General features: G+C 49.2%; 2 protein-coding genes across 2 annotated transcripts in view; both read left to right on the forward strand.

Moving 5' to 3' along the window:
* KLHDC4 (kelch domain containing 4) overlaps positions 1-21,433 on the forward strand; it is a 316,137-nt gene that overhangs the window by 161,561 nt on the left and 133,143 nt on the right. The window lies entirely within an intron of this gene.
* The window catches only part of SLC7A5 (solute carrier family 7 member 5), a 61,291-nt gene that overhangs the window by 30,518 nt on the left and 9,340 nt on the right, over positions 1-21,433 (forward strand). The window contains exons 3-8 of the mRNA XM_025182424.2: positions 12,005-12,110; positions 14,239-14,283; positions 16,468-16,591; positions 18,376-18,479; positions 19,766-19,862; positions 21,259-21,408. Of these exons, the coding sequence (XP_025038209.2) occupies positions 12,005-12,110; positions 14,239-14,283; positions 16,468-16,591; positions 18,376-18,479; positions 19,766-19,862; positions 21,259-21,408 (626 nt within the window). The remainder of the gene's footprint in view (positions 1-12,004; positions 12,111-14,238; positions 14,284-16,467; positions 16,592-18,375; positions 18,480-19,765; positions 19,863-21,258; positions 21,409-21,433) is intronic.

Consider the following 21,433-nt stretch of genomic DNA (forward strand, 5'->3'; position numbering starts at 1 on the left):
CACAAGGTTGCACACCATCTGGTTGCTGGATCTCTTGCAGGTTAATATCAATAGGCCTTGTGTGTAAAGAAGTTGGCTCTTTAAAATGGGTAATTTTTCTCAAAGCCTGTTACGCTGAGTAGGTGGGTGACAATAAATCCCATTTCCATGGGAAATATATTTTTCTTCTGTGTGTCCTTGTTTCCTTTTAGACCAGCCACTGTACTCTTGGGACAAAAGGAACTAGAGGGCTCTGTGAAGTTGCTCTTTGGCTGGAAATTATCATTGCAGCAAAATGCACATCAAGTTCGAAATATTTTTTGCAGCATCTTGGCTGGCTCTGAGGTCTGGGGGATAGAAGGGTTGGTATGTTCCCATGACATTTCATTTTGTGTCTGAATGGAGTGAATTAACTTATTTTTTCCCCCTTTATTATTTTCCCTACTGCTGTTTTATATTTACATGATCAGTAAACAGTGGAAAGTAACAATATTGTCTCTTACTCAGATGTGGAAACTTCGGAGACTTTATAGCCTGTCTGTCTGCAATCCCCCGCCCCCCACCCCCCTAGTCCTTGGCTCTGTCTCCCTCTGTGGTGAAGTGTTTTTGTTACTTTAAGAACAGCAGTAAAATTTTATGACAAAGAAAACAGAAAACATGTGACCATATTACCCTTGTGCAAATCAGCATGTTCTTGTGAGTTTTCTGTTTACATAATGCACTGATGAAACCTCCACCTAGATTTACCCATCATTGTTCGAGTCCTTGACTCAGTTCACTTTTATTTTCATTTAAATCATTGCTCTGAGGTGGGGGGCTGGGGCTGAGGGGTTCAGGATGCAGGTTGCCTCGGGGAGAGAGGACAACCCCAGCCCTCTGACTGCAGCAGCTTGAGGCCAGGTGAGAAGCGCCTCTCCCTGGCCTCTGCAGCTCCACTGGGCACAGCTGGGAGTCGGGTGGATGTTCCCAGCTGGGGCAGGTGCAGGTGTGTCTGCCCCTTGTGCTCCCCAGCCAGAGTGAGGAATGTAGCAAACTGCACTTTCCCTTCGCTTCCTGACCAAGGGGAAGAGCCAGCAATGTCCCATACAAATCAGAGGGGGGGACTTTAGCTCCCCATCCCTAAAGGGCACCTGGGGGGAGTGAGACTCGGGGCTGGGGCACAACCCCGGCCAGCCCCTTTCACTTGCCCGGTGAGTCTGTCTCTTTTCCTTATGGTTTTATGGCATAAAACCATACGCATGAGTTGGGAGAGCTACAGCCTCCTTCCCACCCCCCAGACAGCCAAACCCTGACCTTTAAGAGAGAGCTGCATCCCAAATGTGGAGGTCCTAGTTCTTACCATTCAAGACCGCGGTGTCCAACCAGTTCTGAAGCAGTAGCCCTTACAATGGCTACTGCCAGATAGCGAACTAGCCACGTTATTCTCAAAAAGTAAATTATTTGGTGAACCAGTGAGCCACGCTCAGGTGGCCACGTGTGGCTAGCATGTTGGACACCATGGATTTTTAGAGGCGTTCTTGAACAAGCAGACAGGCTCACTCGCTCACTCACATCAGACAAAAGCAGCGAGGAGTCCTGTGGCACCTTATAGACTAACTGAAGTGTTGGAGCATAAGCTTTTGTGGGCAAAGACGATGCATGCATCTGACGAAGTGGGTCTTTGCCCACGAAAGCTTATGCTCCAACACTTCAGTTAGTCTATAAGGTGCCACAGGACTCCTCGCTGCTTTTGCAGATTCGGACTAACATGGCTACCCCTCTGATACTTCACATCAGACAGATTCTCTCAAATATAGACTATATAAAATTACCTTATGCTGGTGCAGTTATTCTGTTTCCAGGATATGGACCTGTTTCCAGGTCATAACAGCATCCACGCTGGAGGATGGGTTGTCCCAGTGTGGAAATATAGTGAAAGGGGGAGAATTTTCTAGTATAATTTTGATGACCTTTTGTTTTTTCCTTCCGCTGTTACTACAAACTGTCTTAGTTCTCTCTTCTAGTGATCTGCTAGTGTTTACTTAGTACCTTCTGTCCAAGCACGTCTAAATGCTTTTTGACCAGGTATTGCCTAGTGAAGAGGAAATGTGATGTAGTAGTTAGAACAGGTGACTGGGAGTCTGAACACCTGAGGCTAGAGTCTGCTGCTACATTTGTTTGGCTGCAAGATTACCTAGTCATCAATGGAGCCCACATGGAACAGGTGGCTCTTGGGTTGTATTCCTGGGTCTACCTCTGATTTTGTTACAGTTTCACTAACATTTGTGGATGGATGATGCGTATTTTGGAGGGGACTTTAAGGGAGAAACCAAGAGGACTGGGGTGGCCTTGACTATATGGCAACTTTCTGATCTTGGATTGGGAGGTTTTGGTCTATTTGGGGACCGGTTCTGTTCAATATCATCATCAACAATTTAGATGATGGCATAGAGAGGACGCTTATGAAGTTTGCAGATGATACCAGTCTCGGATGGGTTGCAAGTGCTTTGGAGGACAGGGTCAAAATTAAAATGATCTGGACAAACTGGAGAAATGGTCTGAGGTAAACAGGATAAAGTTTAATAAGGACAAATGCCAAGTGCTCCACTTAGGAAGGCACAATCTGTTTCACACATTCAGAATGGGAAGCGACTGTCTAGGAAGGAGCACTACAGAAAGGGATCTAGGGGTCATAGTGGGCCACAAGCTATAAACAGTATGACAATAATGCAAAAAAAAGCAAACATGATTCTGGGAGGCATTAACAGGTGTGTTGTGAGCAAGACATGAGAAGTCATTCTCCTGGTCTACTTTGCACTGATTAGGCCTGAATTGGAGTACTGTGTCCAGTTCTGGGTACCGCATTTCAAGAAAGATGTGGAGAAATTGGAGAGGGCCCAGACAAGAGCAACAAACATGATTAAAGGTCTAGAGAACATGATTTATGAGGGAAGACTGCAAGAATTGGGTTTGTTTAGTTTGGAAGAGAGTAGACTGAGAAGGCACACAATAGCAATTTTTAACTACCTAAAAGGGTGTTACAAGGAGGAAGGAAAAAAATTGTTCTCCTTGGCCTCTGAGGATAGGATAAGAAGCAATGGGCTTTAAACTGCAGCAAGGGAGGTTTAGGTTGGACATTAGGAAAAACTTCCTGCCTGTCAGGGAGGTTAAAGACTAGAATAAATTGCCTAGGGAGATTGTGGAGTCTCCACAATATCTGGAGATATTTAAGGGCAGGTTGAATAAACATCTGTCAGGGATGATCTAGATGGTGCTTGGTCCGTGAGTGTAGGGGTCTGGATTTGATGATCTCTAGAGGTCCCTTCCAGTTATAGTGTTCTGTGATTCTATGATAGAACCATTAAGTTTTCCAAGGAAGTGAGCCAAATAAATTACAGGCAGTCCCCGGGTTACATGGATCCGACTTACATCGGATCCCTACTTACAAACGGGGTGAGGCAACCCCGCACTAGCTGCTTCCCCCCCCCTGCAGACCAGGGAGACGCAAAGCTAGCGCCCCCCCCCCCCCCCCCAGCAGACCAGGGAGACGCGGAGCGGCTTTTCTCAGCAGACACCTCAGCTTGAGAATAAAGGACTGAGGGAAGTGAGATGTGGGAGAATAAAACTGAGCTCTGGAGAAATGTTTGGCTAGAGTTTCCCCTACAATATGTACCAGTTCCGACTTACATACAAATTCAACTTAAGAACAAACCTACAGTCCCTATCTTGTACGTAACCCGGGGACTGCCTGTATAGGATAATTATTCCCATTGCATTTCTGCAATTGTTGCATTTAAACCATAGAACCTATTGCAGGCCTGCTTTAAAAAATCCAACTTGTAAGGATTTGTTTAAACAAAAAATATAATAGTTTCACTGGAATAGTTTTAAAGCTGGTGCCTCTAATCTATGGCACCACACAAGAGTACACTGGTGTATTTAGAGGAGGAAAACATAAAGTCAAAACCAGATTTTAACATTTTTCTACAGTTTTTCATTATGAAAACTGAGCAGTCTTAAAATCACAACTTCCTTTTTTGCTATTGAAGCTGGGTGATTTAAAAAACAAACATTGAATTAGGGTGCGTCTAGACTGCACCCTTCTGTCGGAATACGCTGCATAATTTGTGCTATACAAAGTCTAGGTCAAAAGAGCTTATTTTGAAATGTGTAGCTAGCACCAAATCCCTTAACCCTCGTAGAACGAGGGTTACAGTGGTGCCAGAATAGCATGCTCACTATTTCGGGAAATAGCAGGTGCGTTTAAAGACGCGTCATTGCTATTTTGAGATATTTCCAGTATCCTGAAGTAGCGCTGTAGTCTAGACATACCCTCAGTCTTGGTCAGTGAAAACAGTCATCAATAATTTCTGGGTCCTGTGTCCAATGCTGCAGTATTTGGGTTACAGACTCGTTACGCCTTTGGTAATGCGTCAATACAAATCAAATATCGGTGTTTTTGGAGGGTGCGCGTGGGAAAGGGAGTAATGAAATTCATATTTCTGTGAGGATACGGCTTTTTAAAAATTCCTGAATTCTGGTTTTAAATCATTTGCCTGTGAGCCTCAGAGCGACTGCCTTAATTCTCAGTGTTACCCCCCACAGTGGATTTAAGGTTTCTGTTTTATCCTTTACTCACTACTGCTTTCTCAGAGACCTAACAGAACTGTAGCTATTGAATACAGGGTGAATTAAGGACAGGCGAAGGTAAGCTGAATTTCAGCCTTTTGCCACTGAGGGGTTAGATTAACCCTGAAACCTCATTTTTTCCTTTAATTATATACAAACAATATAATCCCATACTGTTGGGTCCCCCACCTTGTGGATTGGTTCGCTGTTCAGGGTAAACCAGTCTTTAAAAGAATGATTATGCCTGGCAAATTTCTCCCTGTGCGTGGGACTGTTTTTAAAATAAAAGCTTGGAGCTGAAGATTCAAACCTTAAAGATTAAGCAGAGCAGCACAGAATAAAACCCATAAAAGCCGAGTAGAAACATTATCTACCTGCTCTGGTTGCAGGGCTTTGTGTTTGTGTGTGTGTCTTTATTTTTAATTGAATCTCTTTCCCTTTTGCCGGGAAGTTCCCTTTTGATCTGCCTCCTTCAATGAGGTTCATTTTGCTAATTCCATGGCAGGAGAAAAAGAAAATTGCCTTGTTTGTGGCAAATCTCCTGATTAGAACAGATCCGAGGGAGGGAAAGTTTACTCTCTGCTGGCAGTAATGGCAGTTGACTGCGCTGAAAAAGCCTGTCAGAACAAATCGGTAATGAGACCAAGGGACAGTGTGAAGTAACTCTTGTTAATAGCAAAAGATTGGTCGGGTTATAGCAGTCTGGTTTGCTCTGGAGTCCCATGAAAGAGACATTAAGAAATATTCCGTTGAATTGACAGGGAAATTTGCGGTGCTTGGCCGGTGATTAACAAAACCTCAGGCTTGAAGGCTCTCCGACTATAAACTGCGGACGGATACTGACAATACATAGGGCCACAGATCTGAACAAGCGTTGTCATTGTCCGTGTTCCCTGCATTTCATACCCAGAGTTAATTATACGTCACCATTCAGAGACCAGCAGGCAATTAGCATAGTTCCAGGAGTCAGTAGATTTTCCTCTAATGTCTCCTGGCTGGCTTGGGGGACTGGTAACGGAGTATAGACCTTGGATGTGAAGCCTCCTTATTCAGATCCAGTGGCGGCCAACACACGAGTGTGGGAAATGAGTTGGGGGGGTCCGAGTGCAAATACTAAGTGGACAGCTCCCCCCGCCCCTCCCCTCCCCCCCTCCCCCCCGCTCACCTGCTTTCCCCCACCTGTTGCTCTTTAGCAGAGAGGCCAAGAGCTATAGCAGCTCTTGTTTTGAGTGTGTCCCTGCAGGTTGAAATTGATGCACCTGCAGGAATAAGAGTAAGGGAAGCTTTCCCTGTGGTTGCCCACATTGTGTCCATGGCATGGATCTGAGAAGAGAGGCTGTTTCCATGGCTGTCCATCCATCACTGTTTCCCAGCACTGAGGTTTCTGCTGGGAGGAGATCAGCATCAACAGTGTGTGTGTGTGCGTGTGCAGAGTCAATGTGTGGGGGAGGGAGGAGGATGGAGAGAGAGAGAGAAATGGGTGAAAGAGTGAATAAGGCACATTCCAAACAGCTCTCAATCCTATCAGACCGGCCACGTGCTGAAGCCTTAATCCGGCGTTTCACACGGGACGGTGAATAACACAGTTATGCCGGCTTGCTTGATGGGCTTCTTGCTCTGTAAATGGCCGTTTAATCTCCAGGCAAAGATGGATGCTATGTCTTTCACCAGGCGGCATAGTTGGTGCAGGCACATGCCCATTGCCTGAGGTCTGTTGGACGTGGCAGGTTCATGCGAGGCAGTTGGCATGCTCTAGGTTGAAAGGAGGCCTAATTAGTTTTTACCCAGCCAGTGGGTTCTTGCCAGCTGCTGTGTTAAAAGCTCTTGGTGACCACGGCCAGGATTAGTAACACCTAGACTGTGCACATGTGCAAAGAAATTAACGTGCATAAACATGCAGTGTCAGTGATTTTTCTTCCTCTCCTCGGGCCTGTGAAGTAAGTGTTTATGTGTGTGTGTGTGTGTGTGTGTGTGTGTGTGTGTGTCCCATCCTGCAGATGTAGGTAATGACTCTTTAATGTTGCATGCAGCCAGTGGTCACAGGCAGCGTGGTAACCCTGTATATTCATCTCCACTGCCAAGTTTGCAACCTTACATGGGCAAAACACTTGTGCTTGTGGCTATATACCTCTTTTGGATGACTGCCTGTCTGTATTTGAGAAATGCTCCTTTGCGGGTACCCAAAATGCACTGTCTTCTCCTAGCGGTGTCAAAGTTAGTGCTTGAGTTCTTGGATCCATCAGTGCACTGAAAACTCTTCTAGGCCAGATTCAAAGCAGCAAATCAGATTAAAGGTTCTATTTTAAAAGCAGAGTCGCACTAATGCTGTGTAATATTTTGCTCTTTTTTCTTTCACATCATGTTGCCTCCCCCCATAGTTTCTTTCTGCCTCTAAACAGCCTTTGATTGTAGCTGTAGCAAGCTACACCATTGATGGATCGATGCAATCGATGGCTTTTCTTGTGTTTTTACGCTGTACGTTCCCCACAGCTTCTTACTGAAATGAGACTATGATCAAAGGCTATGGACTCTGATGATTGCGATCCTGGAAACAGAGTACAAACAACAGATGGGTAGGTACGCCATCCTCAGGGGTTGTTGGCTTTATGGCAGAACAAGCTAGTGGCTTTCAATCAGTCCCTATTCAGGAGCTTAGTTCATGGCTTCCCCCCACAACTGCTGCCACAAGTTTCCGTGGCTGTAGATTAAACCTGCTGTGCTCAGTAAAGTAAGCTAGTGGAAAATGGCTGGAAATACTTGGACTGTTTGGAGTTTGCATCTCGCCACTAGCCTGCCCTACTAGAAAGGGGAGGCCATTACTTGTGAATTGCTTCTCTGCCCCTAAGATAAAAATTACAGGCAGTTGATAATATTCCTTAAAATCTCTGAACGCTGCCTTTGCTTTCTCTGAGTGCCATAGGAAGTTTACCCTGTGCCGGGAGCGCTGCGTGGATGCAAAATTGGCATCTGCTTGTGCAAAAATGATCCATGGAGATACGCCCATTTGCAGGGTTCTAGATACAAAATTGGCATCCGTGTCCGTAGCTACAAAAATTGAGCTGCAGATGTGGAGACCCGCGGATCTGCGAGGCTCTGCCTGTGGCAGACGCTAAGGATGGAAAAATATGTTTAAAACTGTGCAACTGCTAAAAATCATAGCAGCTACGCACACTGTGGGCCCTGCCGTATAAAGCTTCAATAAATTCCACTCTGGTGGATACAAGTCTCAAGAAATCAAGAGTGGCTTTCACAGGGGTAGGGGGTGATTTTGTTTCTTTATCGATGCTGAGGAGATTAAGAACCGGTGTGCCCTTTTAGTGTGTGTACACAGTAGTGAAGTAGTAGTGTATGAACATTTCTATTGAAATGGGTTTCCTGGGTTTTGTGGCTTCCGATAACTTATCAAGAAGACTGTTTCCTGAGGCTAAGGGAATATCATTTTGGTCCGGCTCTAGCAGGAGCCATAACCAGATGACGGTTTGATGCAGTGGTTCGGAAGGCAGATTGTAGGCCGCCATGAGTTTCCAGAACACGACCGGAGTGGCCAACTAGTTCTTTCCTACCCTGCATTCTTCTGATAGCCCGGGGCTCTTGTAACAACAATAATGATACACTTAGAAGAGAAGGAATTTGGCAAACCGAACGCCTTTTGGGATGAGTTAGCTAATAGGATGAGTTAGCTAATGTTCATCAAGTGCTATTAATGATGATAATAATAATCATTAATAATAATAGCAGTTGATGAACGTTAGCTAACTCACCCTTCCAGCTTTCTGGGGAGGGAGGCTTTATTGTATTCTACAAAAGGGGGAGCTGAGCCCCGGACATGTGCTCCGACATGCCCCGGATCACGCCGATTAGTGGCAGGCGCCATGAATGACGCCCAGGAGTCCTGATTCACTAGCAGAGTCTCAAGCGCCGTTGCCCCTCAGGAGAAGAGAGGCGGACCTGTCACCTGCCGCGGAAGGTGGCGACACCCATGTCAGTCCCATCTAAACAATTGCCATGGGATGGGGGAAGGCATTATAAAAAGGGGTTTCCCCACACTAAGCCTGCTGATGCTTCATTCCGCCCTGGTTTTAAATGACCCCCCCCAACAGGGATCCCCCTTTGCCACAACTGATTGGCTGTTACCACTGGGAGCTTTCTTGGCATCCAGCATAGGTTTCCTTTTGTCCACGTTCGTTACTAAGTGGGACCCTCTTGGCAAACTCTACGTAGCTCTCCTTCACTCTTTGCCTTAGACGGCAGCGTTCTCCTCTCCTTGCCTTTTAGCCCAGCGACACCGGTTTAATTACAGTTCATTGCCTAAGCTCAGTAGAAGCGCCTGCAGTATTAAAGCTGGAATGGACATGACCTGAGAGGGAGCGGATGCTTTAAAAGAAAAGGTCTGAACATGCAGCGCACGGCATGAAGGATTCCTTTGGCATGAAGGCCCCACACGCAGGGTAAAGCTGCAGGTACAATTACTGGCGTCTTGGCGACTGGCAAGAGCTGCAGAGAGGGCTTGTGCCGGAGCTTGTTACTTTAATGGGGCCCCTGGGGCAAGGTGTGGGGTGTGATTCTGCACTCCCAGAAGGAAGAGGCGGCGTAGAGGCAGCCAGCCCTCTGTGCCACTCCCTCCCCTCACGCAGCCCTTTGGTTTCTGTCGTGCTTAGAGATCTCTGTCCTGCCTGCGCACACAGAGCAAACGAGCACACCCCTTACAAAAGGAAGAATCTCCTTGGCTGGTGGCAGTTCTGATTTGGGCAGGTATCTGATGATAAAGCCACTTGGCTCTAGCATCCTTAGGCGACTGAGGTCTTGTCGACGCTGGCAGGTTTTGTCGCCAAAAACTGCCTTTTGTTGACAAAACAGTAAGAGCGCGCACACTGCAGTGCAACTTTTGTTGGGAAAAACACCCAGTTTTGGTGACAAAACAGTTCCAAGACACACACTTTTCCCTTCCCTTTAGCGTCGACAAAGAGCCATTGTGGACTCTGCTGTTTGTTTTGTCGAGAGAACTGCCTTCCAGCAATATCCTAGAGTGCCTGCCCTGATGGCTCTGCTCAGTGTTCTGTGATCTCAGCTGCCTTGCAGGCCTGCATCCCTCCCCTTTCCAAAGCGGAAAGCATCTGACAGCTGAGTGAGCGGCTCTGTTTGGGGAACAAACAAAAAGAGCAAATCATTGGAATGCCGATCACTTTAGCTCACTTTTGCGTGTCAGCAGCACTTTGGATGTGAAACCTTCCCAATGTAGACACAGCCTTAAACTCCCTCCTCCGGTTCAAAGGAATAGGTAACAATAAGGACAGCTTGCATGAGATGTCTGTCAGAACACAGGCCTTAGCGAGAGCGGTTTTGGGTGGCGCAGGTCCTCCTGTAGGGAATGGAGGAGGCCATGCACTGCTGGCACTAAGGGCTACCAAAGGCTTTGTTGGTTTAAATCCACTAACGGGGAAGGAGCCGTGACAGCAGGGCAGAGACCGTGAAGAAAAGCCCGTGTGGAATGAAAGGCACGGGGATGAGGTGGAGATGAGTATTAAATGTGATTCTTCCATCCAAACAGGCGATGGAGGTGGGTAACTCCCACCGGCTCCGACTTGGAGTGTGTCTCACTCAGCTAGCTCAGACCCGTCCCGTTGCAGGGAAAGTGCCGCTGGATGAAAATGTGCACGATTCTAGCAGACTCCTTGTCACCCGGCTTTACTTTGTGTTCATTTTCTTCCCAGCCTGGCTAAACATAATGCTGCTAAAAGCCCGGTGGGGCGGGAGAGCTGGAATTTTGCAGCACAAGAGAAAAGTGGTGGCTTGGCCTTTAATACTCCTTCTCTGATACGAATCTGTGGAATGCAGCCTCCCAAAGGGGAGAAGGGCTAACCCGAGCACAGAAAGCGCTGCTGATTGCCATGTGATGAGGGCTGCCTGTGGGAATTGGGCAGATCCCTGCTGTAAGAGGAATCACATGGGAGTCACCCACCCGGCCGGTCAGAGGCTAATGTGCCTCACCAAATCCTGTGCTGTTCCCCCGTCTTCTCCCTCACAAAGGAGAGCACTTGTTTCACTGATGGAGAAGTGGCTTCCTTCACCCCAGGCCTGGATTTCGGCTCCAGATCAAACAGCTTGAAACAAAATAATGGCAGCAAAATTGAAAGCAAAACAAATAAACCCTGCAGCTGCGCTGGGAGGGTTTTCAGGCCGTGTACAATCAAATCTTCTTTTTATGGCTTTTTAATTCAATGGTGGATAAATAACAGGAACTTTCACTATTGAGACTCGAAAGTAGCAGACTTCCCTTCCCACAGTTCAAAGAAGATGCCATAACGTGCTGCTTTCTTGGGTCACCTGTGAAACTAGAGGAAATCCTGGATCGTTATCGAGAAAAAGCAGCCTTTGGTGGCAGGGCGAGGTCTTTTAAACCTCTTTCAGGCAGAAGGATCCCAGAGCATTTTGCATGATGCAGGAATCATTCCACCCAAAGCTGAAATGCAGCTAGCACTGGGGTGGAAAGAGCGGCTGTTCAACAGCCACCCAGCAGCCATTTAGGACTGGGAGTAAGAGGATCCCAGTAGAAATGGCTCCGAGGCAGGAGAGAATTGTTCTGCTTGAAATCTAGCCAGTGCCCTCAAGGCCCCAACTTCTGGTATTGGCACATAAAGTATAAGCTGCCACTTAAGCCAGTCTAATGTATGTTGCTTGGGGGGGTGAAAAAGACACCCTCCCCCCAAGGGATGCAAGTTACAGTGACCTAAAACAGTGCTGGGGGGGGGGGAGGGAGAAATGCTCTCCTGCCAGCACAGAGAATTTTCTCCAGATGTGCTACAGCTGCATCGCTCTAGCACTTGCAGTCTAGACTGAGTCCCAACGTTGGGGAGTCGAGGAGAGACCGCACATGGGCTTGGTGCTAGGGGTTAGCCCTTAGGAAAACGGCTGCTTTCATGGCACTTTCCTGATTTCCGCTTGCTAACTTGCATCAGAAGACGCTGAAAACACATTTGCTCCTTCATGTTACTTTCCCATGGACACAATGGTGGCCAGTGTCAGCATGGGAAGTTCTGCAATGGTGCATGGGAGGGGAAAAGTCTAAGAGGCACTGTCTGTGATCTACGCTGTGGGAGATCGGAGAACTCTCGCTGTAGTTAGTTGTTAATTTAACTTCTCGTGGTTTCACTGCAGTAGAATCACCCCATGTGAAACTTGAGTAATGGAAATGATCCTGAAAGAAACCTGACTACACCTACTCTTAACACAAACTCCGCCTGCTTTGCTGCAACAAAACAAATGCCCAATCAGCTGATTTTTTTTGCCTCCGGGGGTTGCCAGATCATTTGCCTGCCTAGCTCTCGTCTGTGTCACCCTGCAAATGTCTCTGGGATTCAGCCTTGGTCTGCTTCTCACATCTTGATATTTTGTCTGGGGCTTTTTTGTCCCTCTGTAGATGACGTGTCAAACCTGAATCCTGAACACTCCTTTGAAGGCACCAAAGTCGATGTGGGGAACATCGTGCTGGCTTTGTATAGCGGTCTCTTTGCCTATGGAGGCTGGTAAGTGGCTGGCATGTTACTCATTGCCGTGACTGTGGAGTTTAGTTCTTTTCTGCTCTTTGAGCAAGTTGACAGAGAGCGCATGGCCCAGAACTGCTAGTCTAGCTCTACTCATCACCGGTTCTATGGGGAGTGAACACCAGGCAAACCCAGAGACCCCCAAATAAGGTAGAATTGTCTGGTTGGAACCAAAATTGTCATAGGCACAGACGGGTATTTGAAGAGTCGGAGATAGCGAGGCTGTTCCAGCTGATCAAAGCAGCATGGGAGAGAAGGCTCATTGCATGCTCTGAGCCTGAGAAGGATCCAGGCTTCATTTTGGGTAGGAGTTCAGACCGTACTGAACAGAGATAATATGCCTTATGTGGGCCATTGGTTCAAATTAGCTGGATTTTGGTAAGCCAATGGCCAAGGCTTACGTCTGAGCAAAAATCAAAGTAGAAGTTGTGTGCCCTATAGCTGTGACCAGCAGCGTTCTGAATTGACCCATCTGTCTGCCAAGCCAGAATTCCTAGAAGTCTCTCTATTAATCCTTTCACATGTGGTCACAGAAATGTGGGCCCAGTTTATTTGCAGTAGAAGTAGAGCCAGATTTTAACCCTCCACTAGCAAGACAGAGGCGTCACTAGCTGACCATAAGTTGGGTTGCCAGATGGTTTCAGAAACAATACCAAACAATAAAAACACGCCAGGAAAAAAATTGTTGACCCCCCCCCCCCCCCCCCAAAAAGAAGGACCCTGAGAGTTGGTAAGCGCAAAAAAAAAATCACCATGGCCCCTTTAAAAACCACGTGGTGAGGCTCTTTGGCCCTACCAGGCTGCCAGTGGCTGCCCGCCATCTTGCTTCCCTGCGCTGGGCCGGACAGCTACCTGGTAAGCACTAGGGTTGCCAGGCTGCCTCTGTATTGAGCCCGGGATTTTCACCTCCTGGCCGGGAAAAACTCAGAAGGTACCGGATAGTTTAGGTGTCTGGTATTCTCTGTATGTTTCAATACCGGACACCTGGCATCCCTAACCATAGGTGTTGTCAGGCAGTGACCCATCTTGTGCCAGACAGGCTGGCCGCATTGCATGCTGGGATCTGCAGGGAAGGTTTTGTAGACAGCCTCAGTCCTTGTACCGTAGATAGGAGATGCACGTTGTGCAGTCTCAGATTTGCAGAGCATGTTTTTGTTGGTCTCCCTCTAGTGGGATTTGCATATGCATGTTGAGGTCAATCTACCTGCACATCTACTGATGGGATATATGCCCTCATGAGCCAGTAATGTGTATTTGCCAAAATGGACAGCCTCTGTGCCAAAGATAAAATGGACACAGATAGACATCAGGAAGGGTAACATACAGAAACCAGTAGGAAGATATTCTGATCTGTCTGGGCACTCTGTAACAGATTTAAAAGTAGCCATCCTTTTATTAAAAAAAAACCCCTTCAAAACCAGACTACAAAGAGAAATATCAGAGCTGCAATTCATTTGCAAAGTTAACATCAAATTAGGACTGAATAAGGACTTAGAATGGTTCTCTCACTACAAAGGCAATCTTCCCTCTCTTGGTATTCACACCTCCCCATCACCTGCAGGGAATGAGCCATATCCACCCTGACTGAATGACCTCGTTAACACTGGTCCCCCACTTGATAAGTAACTCCCTTCTTTTGAAATGCTAACGCTCATCTAAGTGGATTTTACCCATGAAAAGTGATGCCCAAATAAATATGCTAGTCTTTAAGGTGCCACTGGAATCCTCGCTGTGTTTGCAGATACAGATTGAGGCCAGGTCTATGCTGGCAGAGAAAATGGATGCAAGATACGCAACGCCAGCTATGTGAATTGCATAGCTGGAGTTCATGTAGCTTGCACCGATTTTTTGCGGCCGCTGCCAAAGCGGGAGGTTGACAGGAGAAACATTCCCATCGACTTCCCTTACTCCTCACAACAGCGAAGAGTACCAGCGATGATGGGGGTGCACTCAGCGTTTGTTTTAGCAGGTCTTTACTAGATCCGCTAAATCGAACCCTGGAGAATCGATTGCCAGCTACCCTTCTGAGATATGTTGAGGTTAAGGTTAGACTGTTGAATTCTTTGCCTAACTTCATTAATCTCAGCTACCATTGTCTTTTAAATTGCAGGAATTACTTGAATTTTGTCACTGAGGAGATGATAAACCCCTACAGGTATGTGTGCCTTGGCTAGAGAGGGAAACTCACTAACTGTTCACTCTCTAAACTCAGTTAATGTAAAGCCGCCCTTTGTGTGTGGCAAGTGTTATGAGCCATCCCTGGGAATGGGAAACAAGGTCTCAAGTACAGGGGGAAACAAAGTCTTTGCTGAGGGCGATGCCTGTTATGTAATGAAGCTGTTCTTGGTAGTAAAGGGTGGGGTTTTCTGCAGAAAAGAAGATCTCTGTCTAAGAAAAGCCCTTATTAAATCTCTGGTCTTATTTGAAAGTCCCATTTCCCCGGCATGGATCAACAGACACTTCTTCCTGTTGGAAGGAAGTTTTCTTTACGTTTGTTGCTTTATTGCAATTTCATTATCCTCCCTAATATCTATTTTCAGCAAAATCCATTGTTTTACGGATTTCCATGCACACTTGACCCCTCCATTTCTTTTCCCTTCCCAACAGGGGCCTTTCTGTCCTTTGCTTGTCTAAGTCGGGGTTATATGCTGGTAACGTGGGGCTGATCTTGCCAAAGCAGAACATTTCTGGCAAATCCCTGATGCCTGAAGGGTGGTGCAAACCTTCCGTGATTGCCAGCCCCGCCCCGCACTGCGCCTTCGGCCAATTCCTGACCCCCCCATGGCGATCAGTCCGTGCCGCGAAGCGTGAGAGTCCATTACCCTTTCCTTGACATGTGGATGGTGATTGTCCACCCCTCTTTCCAAATACAACCTGTCTGTGTGACGCCATGACCTCCTGCAGCTTTGAGCGCCACAGGCAAATTGTCGGCTGCACGAAGGAGAGTTTCCTTTTTAAATTAGTGGGCATAAACTAAGTCAGCCTATCAGGAAGAGCAAATCTGCCTTCACACCAGCTTCGCTTTGAGGCTATGTTTAGATTTCATCTGAGCCTGGTTCCCATGGACGGCAGGGGGCCCAGCCGGCTGTCTGGTGCCTGCCAGCTATGATCCCGACCTTCCTGTCTCCTTTCTAGACAGCCATAAGCACAAGAGACTGCTCTGGCTGGCTGGCTACTGTGCATTTTCTGAGGGCTTATCTACACTGGCAGGGTACTGCACTGTAACTTTCTTGCTCAAGGGTGTGAAAAAACACCTTCTCCTGCCTTGAGCACAGCAAGTCACAGGCCTGTAAAGCGCCGGTGTAAACAGGCTGCCGGCGCTGTTGGCTACTCCCCTCGTGGAGGTGGCTTACCTCGTGGAGGTAGAGCGGTGGTTCTCAAAGTGTGGTTCGCAGACCACTAGTGGTCCACAAGAGTTGGAGCTCCAGCTCCGGATGCCTACTGTTGGGGGTGGGTGAGCAGGGTGAGCCTCGCAGGCCAATGGGAGCAGTGGGGGGCAGTTCCTGGGAGTGGCAGAAGGCACAGAGCCAGGTAAGCACCCCCCAGCTCCCTCATGCCCAAACCCCACATCCCCCTCATAGACCCACCTCCACCCAGCTCCTGCACCCTCCCTCTTTCCCAGAATGCCCACCCTTAGCCTGCTCCTGCACCCTACTTCCTGGCCATGACCCACCCCTTCCTCAGCCCGCTCCTGCACCCAACCCTCCAGCCAGACCCCCCAACTCGCTCCTGCACCCAACCTCCTAGCCAGACCCCCCCCACCCCTACCCACTCCTGCACCCATTTTGTCATCATGCGCGGTTGACTGCTGGTCCTCGGAAAGGTCTGCATTGAGCGGGGTGAGCCGTGGGCCAAAAAGTTTGAGAACCGCTGACCGAGAGTGCTGGGAGAGCTCTCTCCTAGCGCTGGTGCCGTGGCCACAAAGCGTTGCCACGGCAGCACTTGAACCCTAGCAGCATAGACAGAGCCTAACACTGATATCTGGCAGGAGGCCCCTGTGAGCTCCCATTTGCTCAGCTAATCAGAGTCCATTTCCAAGCTGTGTGGTCCCCACCAGTCCATCTTCCTCTCCCTCCCAGCCACTGTGCCGACCTGCTTTTATTTGTGGATTCCTCCGAAGGGGACTGGGAGTCCTAGTTGCAAGCTGGACCCTCTGCAAGACCAAAGAAAAGCTGAATGAATTGGGCAATCTTTAAGCCAGTGCAAGGCCTATTCAGAAAGGCTGGTTGGTCCCTGCAGTAGCAGCGTCTCTCCTTACCATGCTGTCTCTTGACCGATGCCACGGACTGAGCTTCAGCGCCCCAGATCCTAATAAGTTGTTTTTTCCCTTTCTCCCCAGAAACCTGCCTCTAGCCATCATCATTTCACTGCCCATTGTCACCTTAGTTTACGTGTTGACGAACTTGGCCTACTTCACCACCCTGTCAACAGACCAGATGCTAGCATCTGAAGCCGTGGCTGTGGTAAGATGAATGACGCTGCTTTATCTGGTTTTCTCCACTGTCTGAATCTGCCGTGCTGTATCTAGTTGAATCTCCCAGTTCATTTGACACCGACGGTGGCTGCTTACACCAAGTTGATATTTGACTGGGGGCGGGGAAGAGTTGTCCACACGAGAGACGTAAAATCCCATTTGATTAGTTAACCGTAACACGTTAAGTTTAATTGGTTAACTCATTAAACGGAGGCAGGGTGGAGCAGGTAGGCTGCTCCCAGGTAACGGTTAACCGTTCACATCCCTAGTCCACACGTGACGCGGAGCTGGATTAAAGTAAGGGCGGAAATAAACGGCACCGTTGTTCATAAATAACCATACCTGCTACTGGCTGTGTTAGGGATGTGAAGGACTAGTCAACTATTGGCAAATTCTTATTGGATAGTCGACAGGCTAGTCGACTATTCGCTTCCTTCCCCTTGCTGCCTCTATCACAAAGAGGCAGCAAGCAGGGGGGAGGGGAAAGGATACTTCAAAGAGGCAGGGCCGTGTTGAGCCTGGGGCCAGATCCCTGGCTCCATGCTGCACTGCCGCTTTGAAACTCTGTGTGCAGCTTGGGTCCAGTTGGGGTGTCTCCAGGCTTCACACGGCATTTCAAAGCGGCAGCGCTGCGTGGAGCCTGGGATCAGCTGGTGTCAGGCTTCTCGCAGCATTTCAAAGTGGTAGCACCGCGTGGAGCCTGGGATCAGCTGGTGTCAGGCTCCTCGCAGAGTTTCAAAGCGGCAGCGCCGTGTGGTGCCCAGGATCAGCTGGACTCCCCAGTTGACCTTGGGCTCCACATGGCGCTTTCAAAGGTGGAGGCGCCCTATCAACTAATCAAATAGTTAGTTGCAAAATGCATTGACTATTTGATTAGTCGGTTAATCAATATTTAACATCCTCAGGCTGTGTAAGTCTGTGATCAATTACCAGAGTGTGACATTTATGGGGAAAGGTCCCTCCATCTGTATTGAGCCAGGCTATTCTTGCCCTCTATCCCTTTGCTTTAGCTGCACTTGAATTCTTTTTAAACAAATCAGCTTTATTCTAATAGCTAAAATAAAAGCAGAGCCAGAAATCCTGCTCTCTGGCTCTATGGAGAGTGCAGCTCGGTGTGAGCATGGAAGCAAAGCAAGATTGGGACTAGAAACCTCCAACCATTCAGCCTGTCCTATATAAATTGGTGTTGGCGGGTCAGTAGGCAGCCCGCGCTCCTCTGAGTAACACTAATCCGTACAGCAGCCTGTTGCATCTCCGGTACCGTGCTGGGAGAGACGCCAGCTCTGGCTGCATTACTCCCGTTTTATTCTGAAGTGACGCCACTGAACTAGCGGACTTACACTGGTATAAAACCAGAGCAACGCTGGGATGAACCCGACTGTGCTGTAAACCCGAGACTCGTGAAAGAGCGTGTAGCGCTCCCTGGCAAAATAGGGGTGTCAGCTTCAGTGTCCAGGACATGTCTGATCCCTCCTGCCGTTGCATTTGGCTCCAGTGTTTTCCCAGACTTTCTGTCCAAACCACTGGGTGGTATTCTAATGGATGCCATGCTCGACCCCAGAAGTGGCTGTATGTCAGGGTAATGCCTTCTGCGCTTTGTGTGCAGTTCTGTAAAATGCTTTGGCCCTGTGAAAAAGGCCGTATAAAAAATCTTCAGTCATCTGTGCATATAGTCATCTCGACTGGGCTGTTTTATCGGTTAAAAACATGTCTGGGTGGTTTGAGATGCGTCCCCATAGTCACATTTGCTGACGGAATGTTGCTTCCTGCTAGGACTTTGGAAACTATCACCTTGGCGTGATGTCTTGGATCATCCCCATCTTCGTTGGTTTATCCTGTTTTGGGTCTGTCAATGGATCCCTCTTCACTTCTTCTCGGTACGTGTTTTGCTCAGTGCTGCAGATCCCGTTTCAAGAGCCTGTGCCAAACCTCTCTTCCTTGGGAGCAGGGCCTCCAAAGTGTTGCCCATGCACAGGCGCAGAGTGGGAAGGCAGGGGATTAGAGTGATCTTTTTTTTTTTTTTTTAAGACCTTAAACTGGTGATGCTAGTACTTCAGGAACCAAATTAGCAACTCACATTAACCAGAATGGCCACAGTCACATGCATTCAGTGTGTCATTGACTACAGTGCAGGTTGAACCTCTGTAATCCGGAATTCCGTCCAGCAATGTCCATAGTCCGGCATCGGCGGTGATTCTGTAGGTGCTCCGGGACCGGAGCACTCATGGGGAAAAACAGCACCAAGCTCCCTTCCTCTGCCCCCTTCCTCCATGCACTGGCAGCCCCACCCTTAGCTATTCCTCCCCTGCCCTCCCACAGCGTCCGGAGCACCGCAGATCAAGCCCAGGGAGGAAGAGGGTGGAGTGGGGACAGGGTGCATTCTGGGGTGGGGGGGATCCTGGGCGGGGGGGCTAGTGGCAAGGGCCCTAAGGGGCGGTGTGGCTCCCAGGCATAGGGCTATGCTGGGCACAAAGCCTGGGGTTGCTACTGTACCCCCATACTCGTCCAATGTTTATGGAGACCCGCTAGCACTCTGCATTGACCTCCCTTGGTTAAGAAACTTCTCTAGTTCGGGATGGGTCAGGCCCGCGGGGGCCAGACTAGAGAGATTCAGCCTGTCCTATATAGTTACATTTAAGCTGTCTGCTTTCCATGTGTTTGGGGCAAGCTCCAATCCAGCCCAGGCATGGACCTGGTGTGGACCGGGGCTCAGGCACCCCGGTCTTGCCCCACTGGAGCTACCGCGGCGTTGGAAAAGTGCCTCTCACCTGGCCCCAAGCTGCTTCAGTGCGGGGGAAGGGGTTGTCCTCTCTCTCCAAGACAGCCTACAGTTCCACCCCCCCTCGTTTCCAGCCCCACCCCAGAACCTCCACCCCTCCAAACCCCAGTCCTCAGCCCCACCCCCACCACACACCATCCATGGTGTGCCCCAGAACGGATTTTGTGTGCCCCAGAAGGGACATGACGTGTCACACGTCACCTCCCCATGGCTGCACATAAAATGCATCCCCCACATGGGTATACCGAAATGATAGGCAACATGGGGAGGTCTTCAGGGCTCACGAGATAGCCACTGGGAGAGTCAGCGCATCGTCAGTCCTGGACGGAGTCAGTGACTCTCAGGCACCTTGGCCAGATGAAGTAACTGCTCTCTTGCCCTCAGGCTCTTCTTCGTGGGATCCCGGGAGGGTCACCTGCCTTCTGTCCTGTCCATGATTCACCCCCGGCTGCTCACTCCCATGCCATCTCTCATCTTCACAGTAAGTGTCCTGCGGGCTTTCTGAGTCAGGTGGTGCGTGGCAGAGAGAACGCAGCCAGCCAAGAAGGCGGAGCCAAGTCCCGGTCCATCAATGCCCGTCCCTCCTGGGGCTGCAGGAGATACTCCACTGTATGTCTGTTGTTCCAGAAGGAGAACTTTCTCCTCCTCCTCTTGCCCCATCCCCAGAGTGTCTGCCACACGGAGTAGTCCCCCCAGGTCCCTCGTGTCTTGCTCAGTTTAATCACGTGCCTTGCATGGGGATATCCCAGGGAAACGGCTGCATTGGGCAGGGAGCTGGAATGCCAGGTGACCGTGACAAAGCTATTTTCTGTTTCTTAGTATGGAAATTGGTGTCAGCGGTTACCGGCGTATTGTAAGCTCTAGGAACGTGGGTGGGAGGAGAGGTCCAAACTGCCACCCACCTCAGCCCACTGGAAAGTCACAGTCGTCCCTGTAGTAAAATGTGCATCACTTTGGGGCCGCAGAACCTTCTCCCGGAGGATCTGTAGTCTCCGGTTGTCCCCTGCCTTGCTCTGGGCACCCCCAGCTGTCAAACAGTCGCTGGAGTGGCAGCTTTTGCAGGCGAGAAGAACGTATCTCTGCCCTTCGAGCTTGGGGAGGGAGCGCGGGTGGGTAAAAGAGGAAGCAAAAGGCAGATAGAGAAGATCGTTCGGTCACGGAATGCAGGGTTAGCGGTGATCCCGGCTGAATCACTCGCCCATGTTTCAGCCCAGGTCCGCCTCGCACATGCTGGGGAGACCGCTTGCACTTCAGATTCACCAGAGGAAGAGCTGGGGGGCGAGGGGGTGGACGATGGCATGGTCAGAGGCTCCCACACAGCACAGGTGCTGCAGGATCGGATTGGGGAGGGCAGTGGTACAGCTGTGGCCAAGAACAAGTAGGGCAATAGCCCGGAGCCACGCTAGTCGTGATTGAAATGCATGGGACGAGCTGCGTGGAGGGTGCTCAGGCCGGGAATAGTAGGAGCCCCTGTCAGAACAGAGATGCCTTCGGCAGAGCTGTGTGGGGAAATTTTCCACGGCACCTTCCTCTTCCGAATGGGACCGATTTGGTCTGGTGCTCTCAGACCCTTAGTTCTGGGTGCACTGTAGGAATTCCATTTCTTTTCATCCCCCAAATACCTGCCCTTCTTTGGCACTCTGCGTATTTACATGCCCTTCATCGTCATAGTGTACCCCTGGAGTGGAGGTATAGTTCCATGCGGTGATCAGACTTGGTTAAATTAGTAAAAACGTAGCCACCACCTCTGAGTTTGCCTGGAAATCCTTCACTGCTCCTGGCTGATGGGCAGTTGCTCTCAGACACTTGTCGTTAGTAGCGTACGGTGTCCTCGCCTTGCCTGCCCCTTGGCTCATGGCTTCTCTGTCTGGCTGCAGTGCCTCATGACCCTGCTCTACGCCTTCTCCAATGACATCTTCTCAGTCATCAACTTCTTCAGCTTCTTCAACTGGCTGTGCGTGGCGCTGGCCATCATCGGCATGATGTGGCTCCGGTACAAGAAGCCGGAACTGGAAAGGCCCATCAAGGTGAGGAGAGGTGGTGGTGGTGGAG

The sequence above is a fragment of the Pelodiscus sinensis genome, chromosome 12 (assembly GCF_049634645.1).
Source record: "Pelodiscus sinensis isolate JC-2024 chromosome 12, ASM4963464v1, whole genome shotgun sequence".
Taxonomy (NCBI): Eukaryota; Metazoa; Chordata; order Testudines; family Trionychidae; genus Pelodiscus; species Pelodiscus sinensis.